This window comes from Phasianus colchicus, chromosome 17, assembly GCF_987193195.1.
Source record: "Phasianus colchicus chromosome 17, bPhaCol1.hap1.1, whole genome shotgun sequence".
Lineage (NCBI taxonomy): Eukaryota > Metazoa > Chordata > Aves > Galliformes > Phasianidae > Phasianus > Phasianus colchicus.
The window spans coordinates 11,333,232-11,352,631 of NC_143452.1; the positions used below are offsets into that span (position 1 = coordinate 11,333,232).

General features: G+C 42.9%; 1 protein-coding gene across 1 annotated transcript; it reads right to left on the minus strand.

Moving 5' to 3' along the window:
- Positions 1 to 4,886: 4,886 nt before the first annotated feature.
- Positions 4,887 to 18,582, minus strand: NPEPL1 (aminopeptidase like 1). The gene is made up of 12 exons (XM_031587698.2): positions 18,391 to 18,582; positions 17,153 to 17,338; positions 15,858 to 16,028; positions 13,541 to 13,630; positions 12,808 to 12,889; positions 12,470 to 12,612; positions 11,876 to 11,953; positions 9,511 to 9,611; positions 9,016 to 9,139; positions 7,350 to 7,526; positions 6,584 to 6,694; positions 4,887 to 5,799 (listed from the first exon to the last, which is right to left on the minus strand). The coding sequence occupies exons 1-12, from the start codon at positions 18,538 to 18,540 to the stop codon at positions 5,641 to 5,643; spliced, it is 1,572 nt and encodes a 523-aa protein (XP_031443558.2). The 5' UTR covers positions 18,541 to 18,582; the 3' UTR covers positions 4,887 to 5,640.
- Between the last annotated feature and the right edge of the window lie 818 nt (positions 18,583 to 19,400).

The window sequence follows — 19,400 nt, forward strand, 5'->3', positions numbered from 1 at the left end:
TAGTATTGCTGATGCCTGTCAAAGCTGCTTCCTGTTTTGGATATCAGATCTCAGGATGGAGAGCTTCCAAATACTGGGCAGGCCAAAGTCAGCTGTGCTCAGTAAAAATACAGAGAATAATATCAGAAGAAGTACAAATATTCAGATGAATAATTGCTTCTTTATTATTTCCTGGCTTGCAAGCTTCCACGTGTTCATAGAAGGGGGGCAGTTTTAAAAGGTGTACACTAACACACTGCTGGCTACAGATGTGAAGATCTGTGTTACTCTCACAGACCTTGTATTTTACATGTCAAAGCAATGTTAAAAAAAATAAGCACTTAAGACCCATCCCTTCTCATATGTACACAGTGGGCTTTGGGTTAAGCTTGTGAGCTTGTCCATTGCTAAGCCTGCTGAAGACAAATAGGGTGCTCATTGCTGCCCTGGCAGTCACTTAGATGGGGACAAGAAGGAGCTCACATAATGGAACTGCTCATGGAGTGATGTTCAGAGAGAAGCACACTGGTGGGACACAGCTGTGTGTGAGGAGTGTGATGGATGAATGGGGAAGAAAGCCACATGTGTGAATGGGAATACCCATAATATACAAGTGAGTGGTATTTTAAGCACAACACCTATAATTAGTGTCTCCTTGGCTTTACTTTTAGTCTTTGGGAAAAAGTACTTCCAGGTTTGCTATCCAGGTTTATTCATTGGAGCTAGCTTGATGGGAAATTAAAAATGCTGTAAAATAAAATAGAGAAAATAAAAGTGTTTGAGTAGCTGTGAAAAAAACAAAAGCCTGATGTTTCAGGATAAAAACTGAACATTTCTCATGTAAGTAATTTCCAAATCAAATCTGAGTTTTCTTACTATTTAAACACTTGCACCAGAATTTCCAGCAGCCACACATGGCTCACAGGCACAGTTCCTTTGGGTGCTGGGGGATAACCACGTCTCTCAATCCCATACATATCCCTGAACCCCATCTCCTTTTAATTTGTTTTAGTGGTTCAGATGGGAGGAAAAATGGCGTGGTTCTGCTCTTATGTACCACATTTGGGTATCAAAATCCCAACTCTCTGCTGCTTGCATTCCTGCATGGGTGCTTTTGGAGCCTGGCACGGGAGCAAAGGAAGGCAGGGAGCTGTAACCCACCTGTTACCATACTTATATGCACTGCAAACAAACAAACAAACGAAAAGCTTACAAAAAATACAACTGCTCTGAATAGTTTCCAGAGGCGCGTGCCTGCCCTGGGATCACAGCCTCTGCCACTGTTATCAGCAGCACCACATGCAGGAACTGATGCTCGTGTTCACACTCTGCATTGTGTTTATGGCCTTTAAAAAAAAAAAAAAAAGAACGTTTGACAGAGTAATTTGGCAGCAGTTTAGAGCCTTGTTTGATGTAAATTTAAACACACCCTTGTAATTTAGGAGGGATTACAAAGCAGGTGCAATTGAGACAGTTTAATTTGTATCTTTTCAGTACCTCAAAATCAGCCCTAGGATCCTGGGGTGGGATTATCAGTGCCCGACCAGCTCAGGCCGTGGTGTGGGGGCTGCCGATGAGCTGATACAGCCTCACACCTGCAGTTCTTCAGAGGTTCCATTATGCCATCCCCCAGACTGATTTATTTAACTGTCTGGGTTAGAAACATGTCAGAGCAGCCCCACGCCCTGTTTCTTAGAAAATAAAATTGATTCATTTGCTGATTTTTTTACTGTTGGATATTTCATGGCAATGAGAAGGAAGGGCCAGGGGACTTCCATCAGTGCCAGCGCTGTGCTTTGAGCTGGGCTCTGCTTCGTGCTGTGCTCGTGGCCAAGGCAGGAGGTGCTTTGCTGTTTTGTGGTCAGGACCACAGCTTCTGCTCCAGCCCTCACTTTGGTTCTGTTCAGTTTCACATTTTTTTTTCTTCTGGGTTATGTTATCTGTTCCAAGGCCAACGCAATCCCACTGGATGACAGTTATTATTTATACACAGGTTCACTTTTCTTACTACTGCTAAAAGTTTTCTGAGTATTGAGGTGAGCAACTCTGCAAACAAGATGCTTTTAAAGTACAATGAATGCCCCTCCAGATCACGACCTGTCTGGGTTAGGAAGGCTGTAAGACTTAAAAAGCTTTTCTTCATGAACTGTAACGATTCCTTGACTTAAAGCATGAACTGAATTGAGTAAAAGGAAAATACATTTATCCACCACAAGTTTTGCTGTCTTTCAGGGCTGTGCTTTTTCCTCCAGAGTTTCAAACCATGAAGATCTGTTGGAACCACCCCCTCTACACGAAGACCTGCAGGATCCTCTGGGAATGCTCACACTACAAGAGTTGGAGCCTTGCAGCTAATCAGGGCTCTTTCTTTTTTCTCCCTTTCTAGGTAATAGCAGCTGTCAAATATTTTCACAGTTTGGACTATTTCCCTGGACCATTACACTGTATTGTGCCATCAGTGCAGAAGAACCGTTCGTTCTGCCAAACACTGCAGTTGGAGAGGAAGGCAGGCTGTGCCTCAGTCCCATCCAGCTGCTCATCTCCTTCCTCCCAGGCCACTCCTAAAGGTAAACGCTCCTATATAAGGAGAGAATACGAGTGGTTTCATTGTTTTGTTTTATAACTCTGATGCCTTTTTGCAGCTGAACCAAGTGCCACTGGATATTGTCTTTGTTTTGTTATAAACTGCAGATTGACCTTTTCGGTTTTTTCTCAGAAACCAAACTTTGGTTTGAAGGTGAATTTATGAACTGGTTTGAGCCCCTAGAGCCCTCTGAGTCTCCCAACGCATCACACGGTTCTTCCATGCGGCCTCATGTGTGATGTTTGTGCTCTGATGCTTTCAATTGGTCAACTTCATTATCATTAACTTCGCTTATCCCAAGCCCAGATCCACAGAGTTAATTTTATTCCATAGGCTGGAGACAAAAATTATTTGATTCTTGGGAGCCATCATACTCTCAGCAGCCTCGCTGAGGCCTGGCTTGTGAAGCCAGGGATGAAGAGAACTTTGGGTGGCCTGGGGCAACCAAGGAGGCAGGGAGTCTATATTCAGCAGCTCGAATGAGACGTGCATTTTATTCCCTTTAGCTGACTTCTGCTGTTCTACAAAGGATGTGATCAGAATTTCCTGTGATCTACAGCTGTTCTTTCTTTCTTTGCTTACCTTTTCATCCAGCCATTGAAATGTGACAGCTCAGATGAGTATCACAGCATCTAATTATTATACCAGGAAAACGGAAGGCACCAGAGAAGACCATGAAAATGAGGTGTTGGTACTTCCCAAGAAAAGCAAACCTTGTGCATTGAGGTTTTCCCAAAGTATTTTCCTTTTCTGGGCAAACAGTAGAAGAGTCCTACACAGGACAGGAGCAGATCTCCTTAGTGTGGAGGTAAGATGTGGGAAATAGAGATGAATTAGAAAGCCCTGGATGGGTCCTTAAGAGAAGTCATCCTAATTCCATCACGATCAGGGCTCATGCAGGGGACCTCCATGATGGGAGAGATGATCTTTCAGGATTTGGTTGCCAGAGTAAGGAGGTCAGCTTCCAAACTGCATTGGTTTGGGTCTGTCAGACCATCAGACCAAGCATAGCTGGCCCAGCTGTGCCCTGGGCCATGATCACACACAGCTGTGGTTGCATTGACCCTTCTTTATCTCATTGCTAAGTATGGCTGTGGCAGCTCCTGCAGCAGTGTGAGGACTGCCAGCGCTGTTCCATCCAGAAAGGAGCAGCAGTACAGCCCTGCCATGGTATAGCTCAGGACACTGCCATTTATGGAAAGCACATCAGAAATTATTTACAGGAAATGAGAACTCAGTGAATGCGATTGCCTGACCCCTCTGCACCAACCTTGCTGCCTCTCTTTCCTTTGGAAAGGACTACTTCCATTCTACATAACCCCCCCATAAGGATCTCAGACACACGGGCTCATTGCTGGCAGCTTCCCCTCTGCTCAGTTCTCTCTGGTACTGAAACAGCTGCTTATTCCTCCGGCTCAGGCCTCTGAGATGTAAATAGTGTAATCCGACTTCAAGAGGCAAGGAAATATTAGCAGAATTTAATGTAAATATTGTATAAATCATCCCAAAATAGCACGGCCGCGGGATGAGCCAAAGACACTAACAGAAAGTTAAACAGGCTGAGTAAATACAGACTAAATATATTCCCCTCCTGGAATTGCCACTGGAATGGATCCAGACAGGAAATAGGTTAAAATGCAGCCTTGTGGCAGGGATGTTAAAAAGCCATTGGCCCATTTGGTGACATTTATAGTGAATTCTATGTACTCCATACATTTTTTCGTACATGTTGAGTTAAATATTATCAAATCTATAAAAAGATATGGAAAAATGTCTGTTTTCATATGGGCAGACACTGCCCCGAACTCTCTCTGTGGGTTTTGTGTCAGCGAAGTGTTTGAAAGAAAACATGAAAGAGAAAATAAATCCCCACATTGCTGTTTGTGAGAACTGTTGTTGCCCCTTCAGTGCCTGAAGCTGCTGCACAGCAGGGCTCCTAGGGGACAGAAGGATTCCCAGGGGACAGAGTAGCTCCCAGGGGCCAGCAGGATTCCTAAGGCACAAACTGCAGTGCTGCTGCCATACAAACTGGGATGCATCATTTCCATTGGATGCCAAACCAAACCATTGTTCTGAGCTCCCTGTGATGAGCTTATACAAAAACTAATAGTATTCATTCCTGATCGCCGTTGAATCAAACAAATGAAGTAAGTGGAAATTCTTCAGAACTGCACGGAATCAGATGTGCTGTTATTGTGTGAAAGCCTGTTTTCAGATGTATAACTGCCAGGAAAGGGAACCCAAACAGAGTAATGAAGTCGTACACAGATGTCTGGAGCACCATGTTCTCAGAAATGTAAATAACACTACAAAACACCACATGGGATATGTAAGCTGCTTTAATAATAATAATAAATTTATTAAGTGGCAGGAAGCCACTCTGCTTTGTAAACCGATTTTACTCAATCACAATCCCCCTGTTTTTTTTTTTTTTTTTCCTTATTTAACATGAATACATTCTGTAATTTGAACATGAAAGATTTAAGTAGAGATACGTTCTGAAAAGCTCACTGATTTTACTGGTCAGAAAAACATTAAACATGCGGAAACAGCACCTTATTAAAACTAAAGGCCTTTTCTCATGACATCTCCTTTGCTACTAAGCTAAATTGTCACTGAAGATACCAAGCCCAGAGGTTGTTTTTCCTTGTCCTGTGTTTGGAGATGCAGTAGAGCCTGCAGAAACGTCTGATAAAACCTCATGTAAAATAAGTAATTCAGAAGGCTTTGTAAGCAAAAATTGCGGTTGCTGCTTCAGAATAGGGAGAGCTTCTCATGCATTAATGCACTTAGTAACTGTTTTGTGAGGTGCTCGGAGGAGGACGTGCCCTCCTGGTACAGCCAGCTGAGTCTGAAGTCTGCACCACTGACATTGTTCAGCAACTGTTCGCACCAATAATTTAAAAAAAAAAATCAGGCTGTTTTTTTTTTATCAGAAATAAGTAATAAATCTTATCATGATAGTAAAAAAAATAAAATAAAATGGCCATTTCTGATGTGTGACATTTTCATTGCTTGAGAATGAATCAGTGCAAAGTGAGGTAACACATGCACCCCGTCACAGAGGGCCGGGCGCATCAAATCAGGCGCCGCCTTTTGGAATCCCTCTCCATATCATCAGGGGGAAAGTCTCCATTGCAGCCTAGGGGGGACACCATGTTTAGCAAAGGGTCTTCAGATGCCCCTCCAAATAGGGACAGCAACAAAGCCACACCGTAGCCAGTAGCTCGTTCACCCTGGAAAAAAACCACAAGAACAATTCATATTGCAGATTGTGTTGTCTGGGCTAGTTTTAATTTACAAACCCACTCAAGCTGGAGCAGTGACACAGCATGGCCACTGCAAACACTCAGTGTCCCTGCCAAGCCTCCCCAACTTACTCTTCTTTATTCTTATTGCTACTGTAATCTTTCCCTGTTGGATTAAACCAACACATCCATTGATTCACAGCAATAGAACTCATGCTGAATGGAGGACAGCCTTACGCTACCATTCCTCAGAGCAGAGAAGTTTCTATCCAACATGAACACAGATTTTGGAGCAGGAGTTGATTAAGTTGGGTTTATGAAAAAAAAAAAATGGAGGGAGTAAGGAGTAAATTGCCTTGCTTTTCAAGGAAAAAAGAAGTACATACATTCCATTCAAGAGAGGAGGAATCCCACAAGCAAATAAACGCTTTCCCTACTGAAGGTCAGCAGGAAAATTAGCTCTAGTCAATCACCTTAAAACACTATGGGTGAAAACAAGGCTAGGATTATTCCTTTAAAGAGAAGGCAGGCAAGTTGTCAAAATCTAATGTAGCAGATTAAAATGATCTTTAGAATATTTTAAAATCTAAATAAAGAATATGAACAGATGAAGCTACCAAAACAAAGAAGCTCCCAGCAGAGATGAAGAGCTTTCCAAAAGAATTAGATGGAGAAGAATCCGTTCTTCGTATCTGATGCCATAAAATCCACAGCATCTGCACCTCCCTTCCTTTGCAAGCAGGGCAAAACAAACCAAGTGACACACACGTACCGCATGGACAGGGGCAGCAATGTCAATGTGAACCCAGACTCCAGGCCAGTCAAAGCCAATGTGAGAAGCAATGAAGAGCCCAGCACAGGAGCTTGGAGTATTGTCTCGGTCCTGCAGGAGCAATAAGAATACGGTTGGTCTTGCAAGAAAAGAGAACAATAATATTCTCTTCTTAACTACAGAAAAGACAGTTGTGCAACTTTAATTCAATGGCTAATGAGTGGCTTTAAAACCCAGTCTTGCTAGTCAAGAATACCATAAATGCCGAGTTAATCCTTGGTAGGAACCTGGCCCTGCTCTTTTATTCCCTGGTCCAAACTCCTTTCTGCAGCATTCTTGGAACTTATTACATACTGCAACTCTCAAATGCTGCAAAAGCAGCTGCAGAAAATTATCCTCAATTTCCTGGCTTCTGCATTCCCAGTAACTGTCTCTGATGGTTAAGTACCATCTGAGAAATACCTGAATTTACTTAAAAGGTCTCCAACCAGGAATTCAGAATCCATCTTAGAGTTATGTTTAAAAGGCAAGCAGCCCACAGATAACTTTGCAGCAAGCTACCCTGTTTACAGTGATGCTAAATATCACAGTAGTGGCATTTAGCCTCCAAAATCCCCAATTAAGTGGTCTTTGAGTTCCTTATATCTTCCATTTCTAGAATATTACAGCCCACAGGAAGAACTTTCATACAGTTACAGGTCAACACAGTGAGAATACATACAGGAACACATTTTTATGTAATGAAATGAAAAAAAAAAAATCTTACTGCCACAGAGTTCTTCATATCAGCTACAGCAGAGGTAAATTCACTGAAGTGGAGCTCAGGGCAGTACACAAGAGGATGGACCAAGTCTCCACAGTTCCTGCCAGCCTTAACACAAGCCTTTTCCCACTCTTCATTATTGGTAAGGACAGCAGCATGGTACTTTCCTGTAGCAATTCCCTAGTGAGATACACGACAAAATCAGGAATGATTCATATCAGTGCTACAGTACTGCACAGAACCATTCTGCACTACTTCTTTCCAGCTGCTTTCCCACTAACAGAACCAAGATAAAACATCTCAGAAGTACTTGACAAAAGAAGGCAGTGTTAAAAATGTAGACAGAGACATTGTAGCTACTGATGAATCTTTTAGAATTTCTCAAAATCCATTATCGTATGTAAAGTAATCTGCATTTACCTGGACTATTCAAATCACTGTCCCAGGTATTTATTCATTGAGGAGTGACTGAGGAAGCAAACTTTATCATTTGTCAGTTATTTGTCCTATTTATTCTTTATCAGCAATTGATTACAAACATCTAAAACACACACACACACACAATATCCTGGCAATCTGTATCAACCACACAAATATTCGGACTGTAGCATTCTCATTCATCAGAATGGTTACATGGTTACATTTCCTTTCAGTTCTACAAAACCCAGAGGCCATCATCACATCAGCATTTTAGCAGGACAATGACAGGAAGCTTTCTGAAGATTAATGTTTGCTCCAATGCATGCAACATTCACACTTCTAAAATTTGCTACCATTTATCCTCCTTATATGAAGATTAATTCATTTCCTAGAAAATTAAACTACAAAAGTTACTACTTATGGACAAGAAAATTGCTGATTACTGAAATAGTTCTGCTAACTGTAAGGCTACCGAATTGCAAGCATTGAGTACTGGATCACTTGCATCAGCTGCTAATGTCATTAAAATAATAGCATTTTTTCTTTACGTGTGTAGAATCATAGAATGGGTTGGAAGGGACCTTACAGATTATCAGTTTCCAAACCCTTGCCATGGGCAAGGTTGCCACGCTCTAAATCAAGCCACCCAGGACTCCACCCAACCTGGTCCTGCCCCTCAGCTGTGCTGATAAGACCTCACCTGGAGCACCATGTCCAGATGTGGAGCCATCAGTATGAGAGAGACATGAACCTGCTGGAGTGCATCCAGAGGAGGGCCACAAAAAAGACCCAAGAGCTGAACACCTCCCCTGTGAGGGCAGGCTGAGAAAGCTGGAGCAGTTAAGCTCTAGGAAGACCTGAGTGGCCTTTCAGTGTCTAATGGGGCCATAAGAAGGAATGGAACAAGTTCTTTGGCAGGGCTTGTTGAGATAATACAAGGGGAAATGGTTTCAAGCTAAAAGAGAAAAAGGTTACACTGGATATAAGGATAAAGATGATTTTTTCTTTCTTTTTTTTTTTTTTTCTCCAATAAAGGTGGTAAAGCACAGGAACAGATTTCCCAGAGAGACAGTGGATGATGCCCCTCTGGAGACATTCAAGGTGAGGCTGGACAGGGCTCAGAGTGCCTGATCAAGCTATAGATGACCCAGTTTGTTGTAGGAGAGTTGGACTAGATGGCCTTCAAAGGTCCCTTCCAACTCAAATGACTGTATACACCCCCTATTCACTAGCTGGTCTGAATCAGTACCTGAGCTCCAGTAAGAGTGGCCATATCAAGAATGATATCAGCTCCAAGATCTTTGCATGCATAAGCAACTCCATCAGCCAGTATCAGCCGACCTTCTGCATCAGTATTATTGATTTCCACAGTTCTAGGAAGAAGAGAAGACATTTAATACAACACTGCTTCAGCCTGCAAGACTCATCTATCCTGACTAATACAGAGTTAGAAAAGTACATTGAATCTGCTTTCAAACTTGACTCTGAAAGTCTGTACTGCTGTTTATTCCACAATTGCAAGGAAACTTTAAGCAAACTTCAGGTCATGATAAGTACTCTGACGTGCACTTCCACACCACGACTCTCTAAGCACGCAGAAAATTCACTGCTATAGCTGTCTGAAATCCTATTATCAATATTTAGGGAAGCCGATGATGTTCACAATCTGTACAGTCCTGCAATAAACAGAATCAAAGATCGTTTCCTCTCGATGTTTCTGGGAAGGAGATAGGTACAATCTTACTTTCCAGAGTAAAGAACGTGAATGTCATCAGGTCTTGTTGCACGTGGTCCAACTGCATTCTCAGCCAAACAAAACACAGCATGAAGATTGTCTTTAAAACCCTGTAATAACAATAGGAGAGGAATCAGTTTTAATTAACACCAAATTCATTTATTCAGACTGAAATCGAAGTGAGATTATGATTTCTTGGCAGAAATGCCACTAATTACATGAGAAATCTGATAAATGAATGGTGATTGTTTGTACAATTACTACACTGTGTGGGGAGATTCTATAAACAGAAATGTAGATAAGCAGCAATTAATGAATAAAAGCATAGTTCCTTCTCAACTGGAATAGCCTTAAAAACATCACATTCCTAGGAAAACCAGACTAAGCTTTACTGTGAATGAAAGTTCTGTAGCTGAAGAAATCTAGACTTCCTGAGTCAGATCATGTTCTGAAGTCCAAAGGGCAAATGCATCAATTAAAACCTTTCCAAAATAATGGGCAGCCTCTAGAAGCCATAAAGGAACTTTGCAGCTGCTACTCCAGCCAATGAGAAAACAGAAGAGATGCTCTTCCATCTCTGATGCTTTCCTCTTTCAAAACGGTCTATGCAACAAAAAACTCTATTAAGAATCTCTTGGAGAAGGAAAATTTGATATAATTCACCAAGTGGAAGATGTGGTTAATTTACTGTCAAAAAGAAGAAAGCTGCTCCCACTATGAGATTTCACTGAAATTCATCCCTTCTGTAACTGCAGGACTCCCTGTGTAAACATGCAGAAGATGAGAAGAATGACAAAAATTTAAGTGAATATTTTTATCTTCTCTTTTGTGTTGGAAAGCTCACAATGGATCAAACACGTTCGAAGGAAAAAAAAAATACATCAATTGCTTCAGTTTGCTATCCACTGACTTTAAAAATCACATTGTAGAACTGTCCAACAGCATGCAGGCAGCTGATATTTTCAGAAGGCGGGTAATAACCTCTGCCCCTCTTCCCACTCAGCTTTCTATTCAACAGAAGTTTAAGCATTGAAAAAAAAAAGCCTTGACACAGTAACAAGGACAAATTACTTTTGCTGCCTATCTGAATACATTTTCTGCAGGGATGTTAATTCACCAAGTCTTGCACAGGATTGTAATATTAAGCAGTGATATCATTCTTTTGTTTTTATATACAATGGCACAGATTTCTCACGAGGTCTGACCATTTCTTCAGGTTCAGTTAGTCCAAATGTATTACTACCAGTTAGTACATAGTTACAATAATTGCATATGAAGTAACTGATAACTTACATTCACACCTACTATGACTGTGAATGTAATTTGTCAGTGCAGATAATTACACACACACATACTTCTAACACGAGGATTGACTGAATCACTGAAAGAACACACCACACATATCCCAGGCTCTCCCAAAGCACTGCAAAGTTCATCCCTCGCAAATGCATGATCCAACTTTCTGCAGGACTTTGTTATGGGAAGGTAGTGGCTCCCTATAATGCTGTTCAGAAACGTGGTTTCAATTTTAAGTCTCTGCAGATAACTGTGAAGTTTACAATTCCTCCCACATCAAATATGCTGCTAATGCCAAGGCACAGAGTTAAACTGTTGAGAAATGGGAATTTGGCAATGATCATCTCCTGGACAAAGCTTCCATCAGATCTGCGTGTTCATCTGCAACAGTACAAGGTCTTTGAACTTTGGATACTATCTGGAGGCAGGAACTGCTCTGTCAGCGAGACTCAGTGACTGAACTTGTGGGGAGGACAGAACTAAATTGGCAGCAGCCACTCTGTTTCCCCAGTTCACTCTGTTAAAGCACAATTCTTAAGAATAATATTTCTTAAGAATTCTCCATATTTCAACATTTGGCTTCTTCTTGACTCTGTGACTACTTTCAGACCGCAGGAACAAGCCAACAAGCAGCTCCTGATGAGACTGTCATTTCCCTAGCAGGTTAATATTAGAACTGGAGAATGATTTGGAACATAGATAGACTTCATACTGCAGAGCTTTACGTCCCCTTCATTGCTAAGGGGACAACAGCTGCCTCAAATCCCACAGCTTAAACAAGATCAGCACTGAATTCAAGGAACTACAATCAACTCAGTCCTCAAAACAGACCTGAAGCTCAAAAAAGACTCTTAGAATAAGGTTAGCCCTCAAGCAATTTCTCACCATTCTCAATATCCATAGTAAACACTTGAAATACTTTTGTGAAACAGCTGAAAGAGTAGAGTGGCCCAAGAACTCTAATGGCAAAGGCAGGTCAAAACCTGAGGATCAGGCTGGCCTTCAAATCTGCAAGTACATCCAAAAGTCAGCCTGGCACTGGTAGGCTACATGAGATCAATTAACACATTTTACTTACTTGCTTTACAGTGGCTTTGAAGGCACCCAAAATAGCAGCTGCTCCACCACAGTCTCGCTTCATTCCTGGCATAGTAGTCTATTTAAACAGAAATAAGAGACTTTTAAAGCAAAAAAAAAATTAAAAAACAGTTTTGCCGTACTGCCTGATAAAGCCAGTATTGCTGCTGCTTCTCTATCTCTGGTCCTGACAGTGCTTAGCCATTACTAACACACAACACACATTCATATCTACTTTTTGGTAGATCTTGCCTTAAAACAGTGAAAGCACTAAAATTCTGCTGCTCGTTTGTTTAAAAAGAAAAAACAGAAAAGTTGATTATAAGATAGGCACTGAGATCAACTCAGATGGGCTTTGGATCTGTCTCCAATATCAGAAAGGAAACATCTTTGTTCCTAAATTTCTACTAGCATAAGCAATACTTAAAGGCAAACAAAATGTCTCTACATTCTATATGGCAGTTTGTGTCTGCATGGATGATGGCAGATCAAGCATTTACTCAAACAAATATGCTTTGGTTTCCATCAACATTAATCAAATTATTTCCATTAGGAAATTACATAGTAAGCAAAAACAAGAGAAGCACTGATGTACCTTTCCCTTAATGCTGAGTCCTCCAGTGTCATATACAATACCTTTCCCCACCCATGCAATGGTCTGCGTAGCACCATCTGGAGTGTGACTGAGAACTGCTAGGGCTGGAGGATGCAGAGCAGCCTTACCTACTCCATAGATACCTGGAAAACAAGAGAATTAAGTCACTTGTGGGTAAGACTGTGGAAAGTAATCTATTTTCTGTGAAGTATGTTGGAATATTGTGAGCAATAAAGCTCTTTCAAAAATGCATAAATTAAACTTTACAATGAAGATGACATGATATTACAATTAACCACTACAAAAAAAAAAAAAGATGGATTTTAAGCAAGACATACCTCCAAAGCCTCTCTCTTTCAGCTCCTCATCTCGAATAATGGTAGGAGTAATCCCAAGATCCTTGCCAACTTTTTTTATTTCCTTCATCATTAAAAGAAAAAGGACATCAGTAAGTGATCAGAAGGACACAGCAGAGATGCACTCCCATATGGGTTTTATGTGATTTTTGCAAGTATATACATACAAACATTCACTATTTTGGGAATGGCACTGGTTTCCTATCACCTAACTTCTCTGAGACATCCCTGATTATTTACTACTGCAAGAAATGCAAATCTGATCCTTCAGCTCTACCAGGTCAGAGGTAAATGCCAGTTGTTCACTCTGTTGGACTACTATGAAATAAGGCAGGAGTATTTTCACTCTCAACAACTTTACAGATCTTTACAATAAATTCACTTGTAAACATGTCAGCTTCTGTTCAGTTTCTCTCTGAAGAAACTTGTCAGCACAGGGTTTAAGAAATCATTAGCAAAGGAGCCAGTACTGTGACCGAAAGAAGAATTTGCCTCTTCTCACTGCTGATTCCTTACACCAAGCTTTACCCTGCACCTCCTTCCCACTTTGTTAAGTTCTACCAAGTATTAATGACTAAAGAAATAGCTTAAACATCCCAGGACATGTTCTTTCATATGTCCTCTACCACTGACAAAAGGTTGGAAACACTCATTCTTGATTACTGTAATAAGGACTTCCAGTAAGTAACTCTTATTCATCATGTGTATTACTCACCTCAAGGAAGTTATCTGTATTCATCTCATTGCATGGGGTGTCCACAATTCGAGCAGCCAGCCTGATTCCTTCTGCAGCACTTGCCAGACACTATGAAAAGTGAGAACACCTGAGAGCTGGCCTTGGTTCAGCTTGCTTTCCACATAACTTTCTATCTAGTTCTACACAGATTACACTGGATATTAGGTTCCTCTGGAATCTATGTCTGACTGCAACTGATTACAGGTAGCTGTACAATACTAATTAACGTCAACCAAACTAATTGCTACTTTTCCTAAGTGTTATGCAGAAGATATTTTCTCCTCTGTGCAAATTTCTAGGCATTCCTTTCCGCAGTGAACTGATACTGCAAAATTCGTAATCCTCTCCACTACCACAGCAAGATCAAGAATGTAGTGCAAGGCAGAGAGCAGGAAAGATAAGATGAAACAAATTCAGAAAGTCAGAATGAATTTGCAGGACACTTGGGCTGGAGAATCTGCCCAAGAGATTACATAGAGTAGTGTACAACATGGGATGCTACATTTAATGTATAGCAGACAGAATGGTTAAGTATCGTAAGACATTCTATATGGCAATATGGTGGATCCATAGGAAATTTGAAATGTGAAATATCTGTGCAAAGCATACACACATTGCCTTCCTCCTGTGGTATTAACTGACTGCCCTTTACCCAGACTGAGTGAAAACATATCTAAGCAGGAGTGGATTGAATCAAAACAGCCCACAGCGAGCACCATGAGGCTGAGCACCCTCCTGTTAAAAAGGACAATGAAGGCACCAGAGGCTTTTAACTTTTAGCTCCTGAGAATCAGTAACTTGAGGAAAAAAAGACCAGATGGAAGGAAATTTTTTTCAAGTTTTGCAGTAGCCACACTACACTGAAGATCACACAGTAGAAGTGTGAGTCAAGAGAGATTTCAAAGGAATCTGACATGTTGGCTAGCTTGTGCTGAGGAATCTGAAGTTTGGCTTGGCCAGGCTGGCCTAAGGACTCTGTATATTCTATACCCCAGCCCACTTATAAACTGCGGCTTTTTCTGAAGTGGTGCCTGATTCTCTACTACTAGTTTTGATTGCTTTAGTTCCCCTAAAGGATAAGAACCTCCTCAGGAGCCAGGCTAGGTTTGGGCTGATTCATCACTCGTATTCATCACCATAAAAAGAGGCACTTTAACTCCAATGCCAGGTCTGAGGAAATCACTACTGCTTACTCAGAAATATGCTGTGCCTGGGTTTGGCTTCCTGGGGACTCAGAAGAACCTGAATAACAGCAGTCTTCAACAATTATCCTATGAAACTGTGATAATCCCTTCCAGTCCTTACCACATAATACTAAGGACAATGCAGTAGGCGCAGAATATGGCAACACGCCTAGGAGAGGTTTAAAACGGGAGAGGAAAAAAATGCTATCACATGCATCTTTCACACTCTACATTAGCTGTCTGGTGCTGGCTGAATTTAAGGAGTGAAAGCTTAGCATGGAAGAAGCCAGTAGTAGTTTTGGCATTGACTTCAAGGGAAGAATGGGAGGAAGAAATCATTTTGGATTTCAGTTATGAATAGCCCAAGAGGTTTGGAAGCTACCCATCTGAAGGAATTACTTTTGGACAACAGGTACTTTATTTGTTTATTTCACCTATTTCTTGAAGACAAATGGCCTAGAACATTATAGGTTACCTGATACGGAGTTTGCTCTCTTTAACAGTCAGGTGTTCGGGAAACAATCTTTGATTATCTACTACTGAAAGATGGCTTAAGCAAATATCGAAGTGCTATGTACAGCTTATTCCCAGGCTGAACCACTTCTTAGGGGTTTTGCTACAAAAACTCATCCAAAGAAGTACATCGTGCATAAATATCAGAAGCCATACACGAGAATAAAAAGCATTTAATTATGTCAGTGTGATGGATGCCCTCAGACAGATTTTGCCTAAATAAAAGAAGGATATCCACATACTGAAGGTAAAGTAGTATTACATGTTAAAAACTTAATATTTGCTTCTATGAGAAACATGAGAAAAGAGAACCTTGTGCTACTTGTTTGGTATTTTCCATCCCTGAAATCTAAGTTTTGCAATAACATCTTCAGCCCTTGCTACATTAATATATTCAATACTTCTACTCACATGTGCTTTGAACTGAACAGGTAACTTTGATCTAAGATCATGTTGTATCTGAAGTAAGACACCTATTCCATATATAGCCCGAGGCACACTTTCTTGTGCATGCAGCTAATCAAAAGAAAATAAAAACTTCAGAGAATAATGAAAAGAACCTGATAATGGGGAGAAAAACCCACAACACAAAAGCTTACTTTAAGCGTTGCCACTTCTATAGGTCCGTTGTTTTGTCCAACCAAGAAAAATTCTACTGTTACAGTTTTCTTCTCTGTGCGTCTCGATGCGCTGGAGCGATGTGTGAACAACGGGAAAGCCCTGGCCAATGCACAAGCAGAAGCAAAAACTTCAGACCGCTCACAGACCATCTGAAACATCAGCCAGAAAACAAACAAGTCAGGTAACAGCAGGGACGTTGGGAGAATGCATTTAAAAAGATTCATTACCTTTGTTGGTTAGTATTATAGCATAAGATAATGCACTACTGGCAAAAAGCAGAAGAACTGATGTATGAACAGAGACATGCTCTTACGTCACACCCTGCATGGATGGGCAGCAGTGCAAACAGCAGCACACTGAAATAACTGGTTCAGTTCATTTCCCAGATGGAAAACAATCACAATACTGGACATGACTGTGCAAGAATTAGCAGTCCTTCTAATGGATCTGGACTGTCTTAATTATACTTGTCTAATTAACACAAGTCAGCCTACAAAAAAACAAGGGAACTATCAGCGTGCGTTTGAAACGAAGTGAGTGATTATATGAAAATGCAGTTAATATTAACCCAAAGCTTTCTAACATAGAATGTTTTTCTGAAGTTCATTACAGAGATTACCAGTGGAAAGCAGCTTTAGTTAAGTATCTCTGAATTTAACCATAAGGGAAAAATATAGGCAGAGTTATAAATCCTGAAAATAAATGGAGTTTAAAATTAGATTTGTTACTGACACTGACTACATGAGCTTTCTCTATTAAGCTGGAACTCTGGATCTGGAAAAATTAGAAAAAAATAACAAATTCATTGGACCAGAACAGTGCAAGAACTTTTCCTGCACACGACTTGTGCTGAAGCATTAGCATGCATTGAGACTTTTAAACCTCAGCCCCTTAAATGGGTTATGTGATGCAGACACTCTGCACTCGCTGCGGCGCTCATGTTAACTTTCTAAAGCACAATACACACCATGTGCTAATGTCTTAAATCCTAGTTTGGAAAAATCTACTACTGCTTCCCTTTGCATGAACATTACTGGTTGAAAACATTCCACACGTTTTCAACTTTAATTCCTTTCAACTGCGTGAGCACGCAGAAGCTATTACACTTAGGTCTAGTTTATGTCCCAATGCAAAACCATTTATAAATGCTGGTATAATTACAGAGATAAAACTCGCCCACCTCCAGTCTCCTCGGATACAGCTAAAATCCTGAGAAGCTGACAAAACAGTTTACCAGTCACGTCACCAGCAGCACCCGCAAGCTGCCACTTACCACAATGCATCTGTTGACACCTCCTGGGAGGCAGTTCCTAACCAGGCGGGTGATGAACTGAGCTGCAGACGGGCTGTTGTGCCGGCTGACCCGGGATGGCAGCGCAGCCACGGTGGCGTAGTTCAGGTAGAGCGGGCAGCTGTCAGTGGGGTTTGGGTTCAGGGTGCCTAACGCAGACTGCCAGAGCTGAGGAGAAAAGAAGAAATTGAAACCAAGAACCGTAACAGAATTTTCTTTCTGACTCCAGTCTCATTCTGACTCCATTTAGGCAATCTTGGATGGTAGGACTTCGGGTGTTGGAAACAAAGACTTTAGGCAAGCCCTTTTAAATGCAAAAGCCTCTAGAGCGAAGAGATGGGAAATATGGTGGACCTTTATTTATTAGAAAGCTGTATGTGCCTTCCGTTACATGGATCTCTTCTAAGCAAAATGAACTACAATTTAAAAACGCAGCACTAAGTGCTAAGGCTGCTCCAGAGGCTCTTAAGTTGAGGCCATCTCATTAGCAATAAACAGAGGGACTGATTTACTAATCCCAAGTCATTCTTTCACACAGAAACTTAATTGAAAACAACAACAACAACAACAAGAAGGCTAAATATTGCCATAAAACGCTCAGGAGCCCAACAAATGAAACCGCCAAGCATCGAGCATCCTAAAGGCTGTGATGCAAAATATTCCTCGTTTCACCGCAATCCATCAAAACCCTCTACATCAAAACAGGTCCACAAATTCCAGAGCAAGAGCTGAAGGCTGGGAGGGGGAAACAGACGACGCAGCTCTCAGCCCTCGCAGCTCAGCCTCCAGCTTGCCACATAACGCGCGTTTCATCATTGCGTTAATTGCAGCCACCGCGCTGTCATCGCGGAGCAGCGCTTTCCGCCGTCAGAGCGTCTGAAGGGAAGCGGAGCGCCGGGTTTGAGGCGCAGCGCTCCGCCCGCGACTGCCGGCCCCCAGCGGGCTCCGGCGGCCCGTGGCGGCCCTGCCGCTCCAGCGGACACCGCGCCTTTTGCTTCTGATTTCTCAGAAGCTCGAGACGTAACGCCGCGGCCCTTCCCGCTGCCCAGGGCGGGTTTCCCGTGCAGGCCCCTTCCCTCCCCGGCCGCTCCCGGCCCCGGGCGGCTCCGAACCCTCCGGACCCGACTCCGTGCCACCCCGAGGCCGCGCGGCGCCGGGCCGGGTGATCCGCGGCCCCGGGAGGAACCGCGGCCCGCGGGGCTCCGGCGTTCCGGCCTCACCTCCTCGCTGACCCGCGGCTGCAGCTTGCCCCGCAGCTGGGCCCAGGGCAGGCGGTGCAGGTTGTGGAGCTGGCCCAGGACGAGCAGCGGGCGGCTCTGCGGGTCCGCCTCGCCGGCGTTCGCCTGGAACTCCAGCTGCACGTTCGCCATCTTCCTGCCCGCGGCCCGGCCCGCCTGCACGGCTCCGCCCCGCCTCCAGCGCCGGCTGCGAGGGGCGGGGCGGGGCGGGGCGGAGCGGCACGGCGGCCCCCCGGCGGTCGCAGCGGGCACGGCAGGCGGGCGGGCGGCGCTGCAGGGCCCGGATGTGTGCGGGGCAGCGCCGAGCGGTGGGCGGGAACGTGGCGGGAACGGGCGCGCTGTGAGGGGCGCTGCTGGGCGTCGCTGTCCCGCTGCCTCTCAGCGGCAGTGCTGCTGCTGCCACGGAGCTCCCGGACCGCCGGGATGCGCTGGAAAGCTCTATTTCCCTTTAGTCGTCCCACTCAGGGGTGTAAATGATGTAAAACTAGAGACGGATCCCGATGGAAGAGCTAAACGTCAGACGGAACGTGCTTCTGCAGACAGCGAGAGCAGAGGAAGCAGCCAAAATGCACTCAGAGCTGTAGCATGAGGAGTCACATAAGGGAAGCAACGCTTTCCAGGCTCCAGCTTTAATGCTGAACGTGTATGTGTTCAATGTGATATTCATCCTCACGTTGTCGTGCTTGACGAGCGCCTCCCATTAGCGCTGTGTCGGCAGGGAATCCCAGTCAAGGATCTGCAGCTGTGTGGAGAGTCTGAGCTTCACAAAGGGGCTGGCTGTGCTTCATTGACACCGCAGAAGTAAATGCAGATGCAAATAATGGAAGCACGTCTAAGAAGAAAGACTGTATTAGGCTGGGTTCCAGAACAAAAAAAAAAAAAAAAAAAAAGGAAAAAAGACTTAGTTTTACTGGGGCCCCGAGGGGACATTGTGGAAACTTTATTGTCCAATACATTTTAAAGTAGCCTGAATTAAAGGTCTAACAAGATCA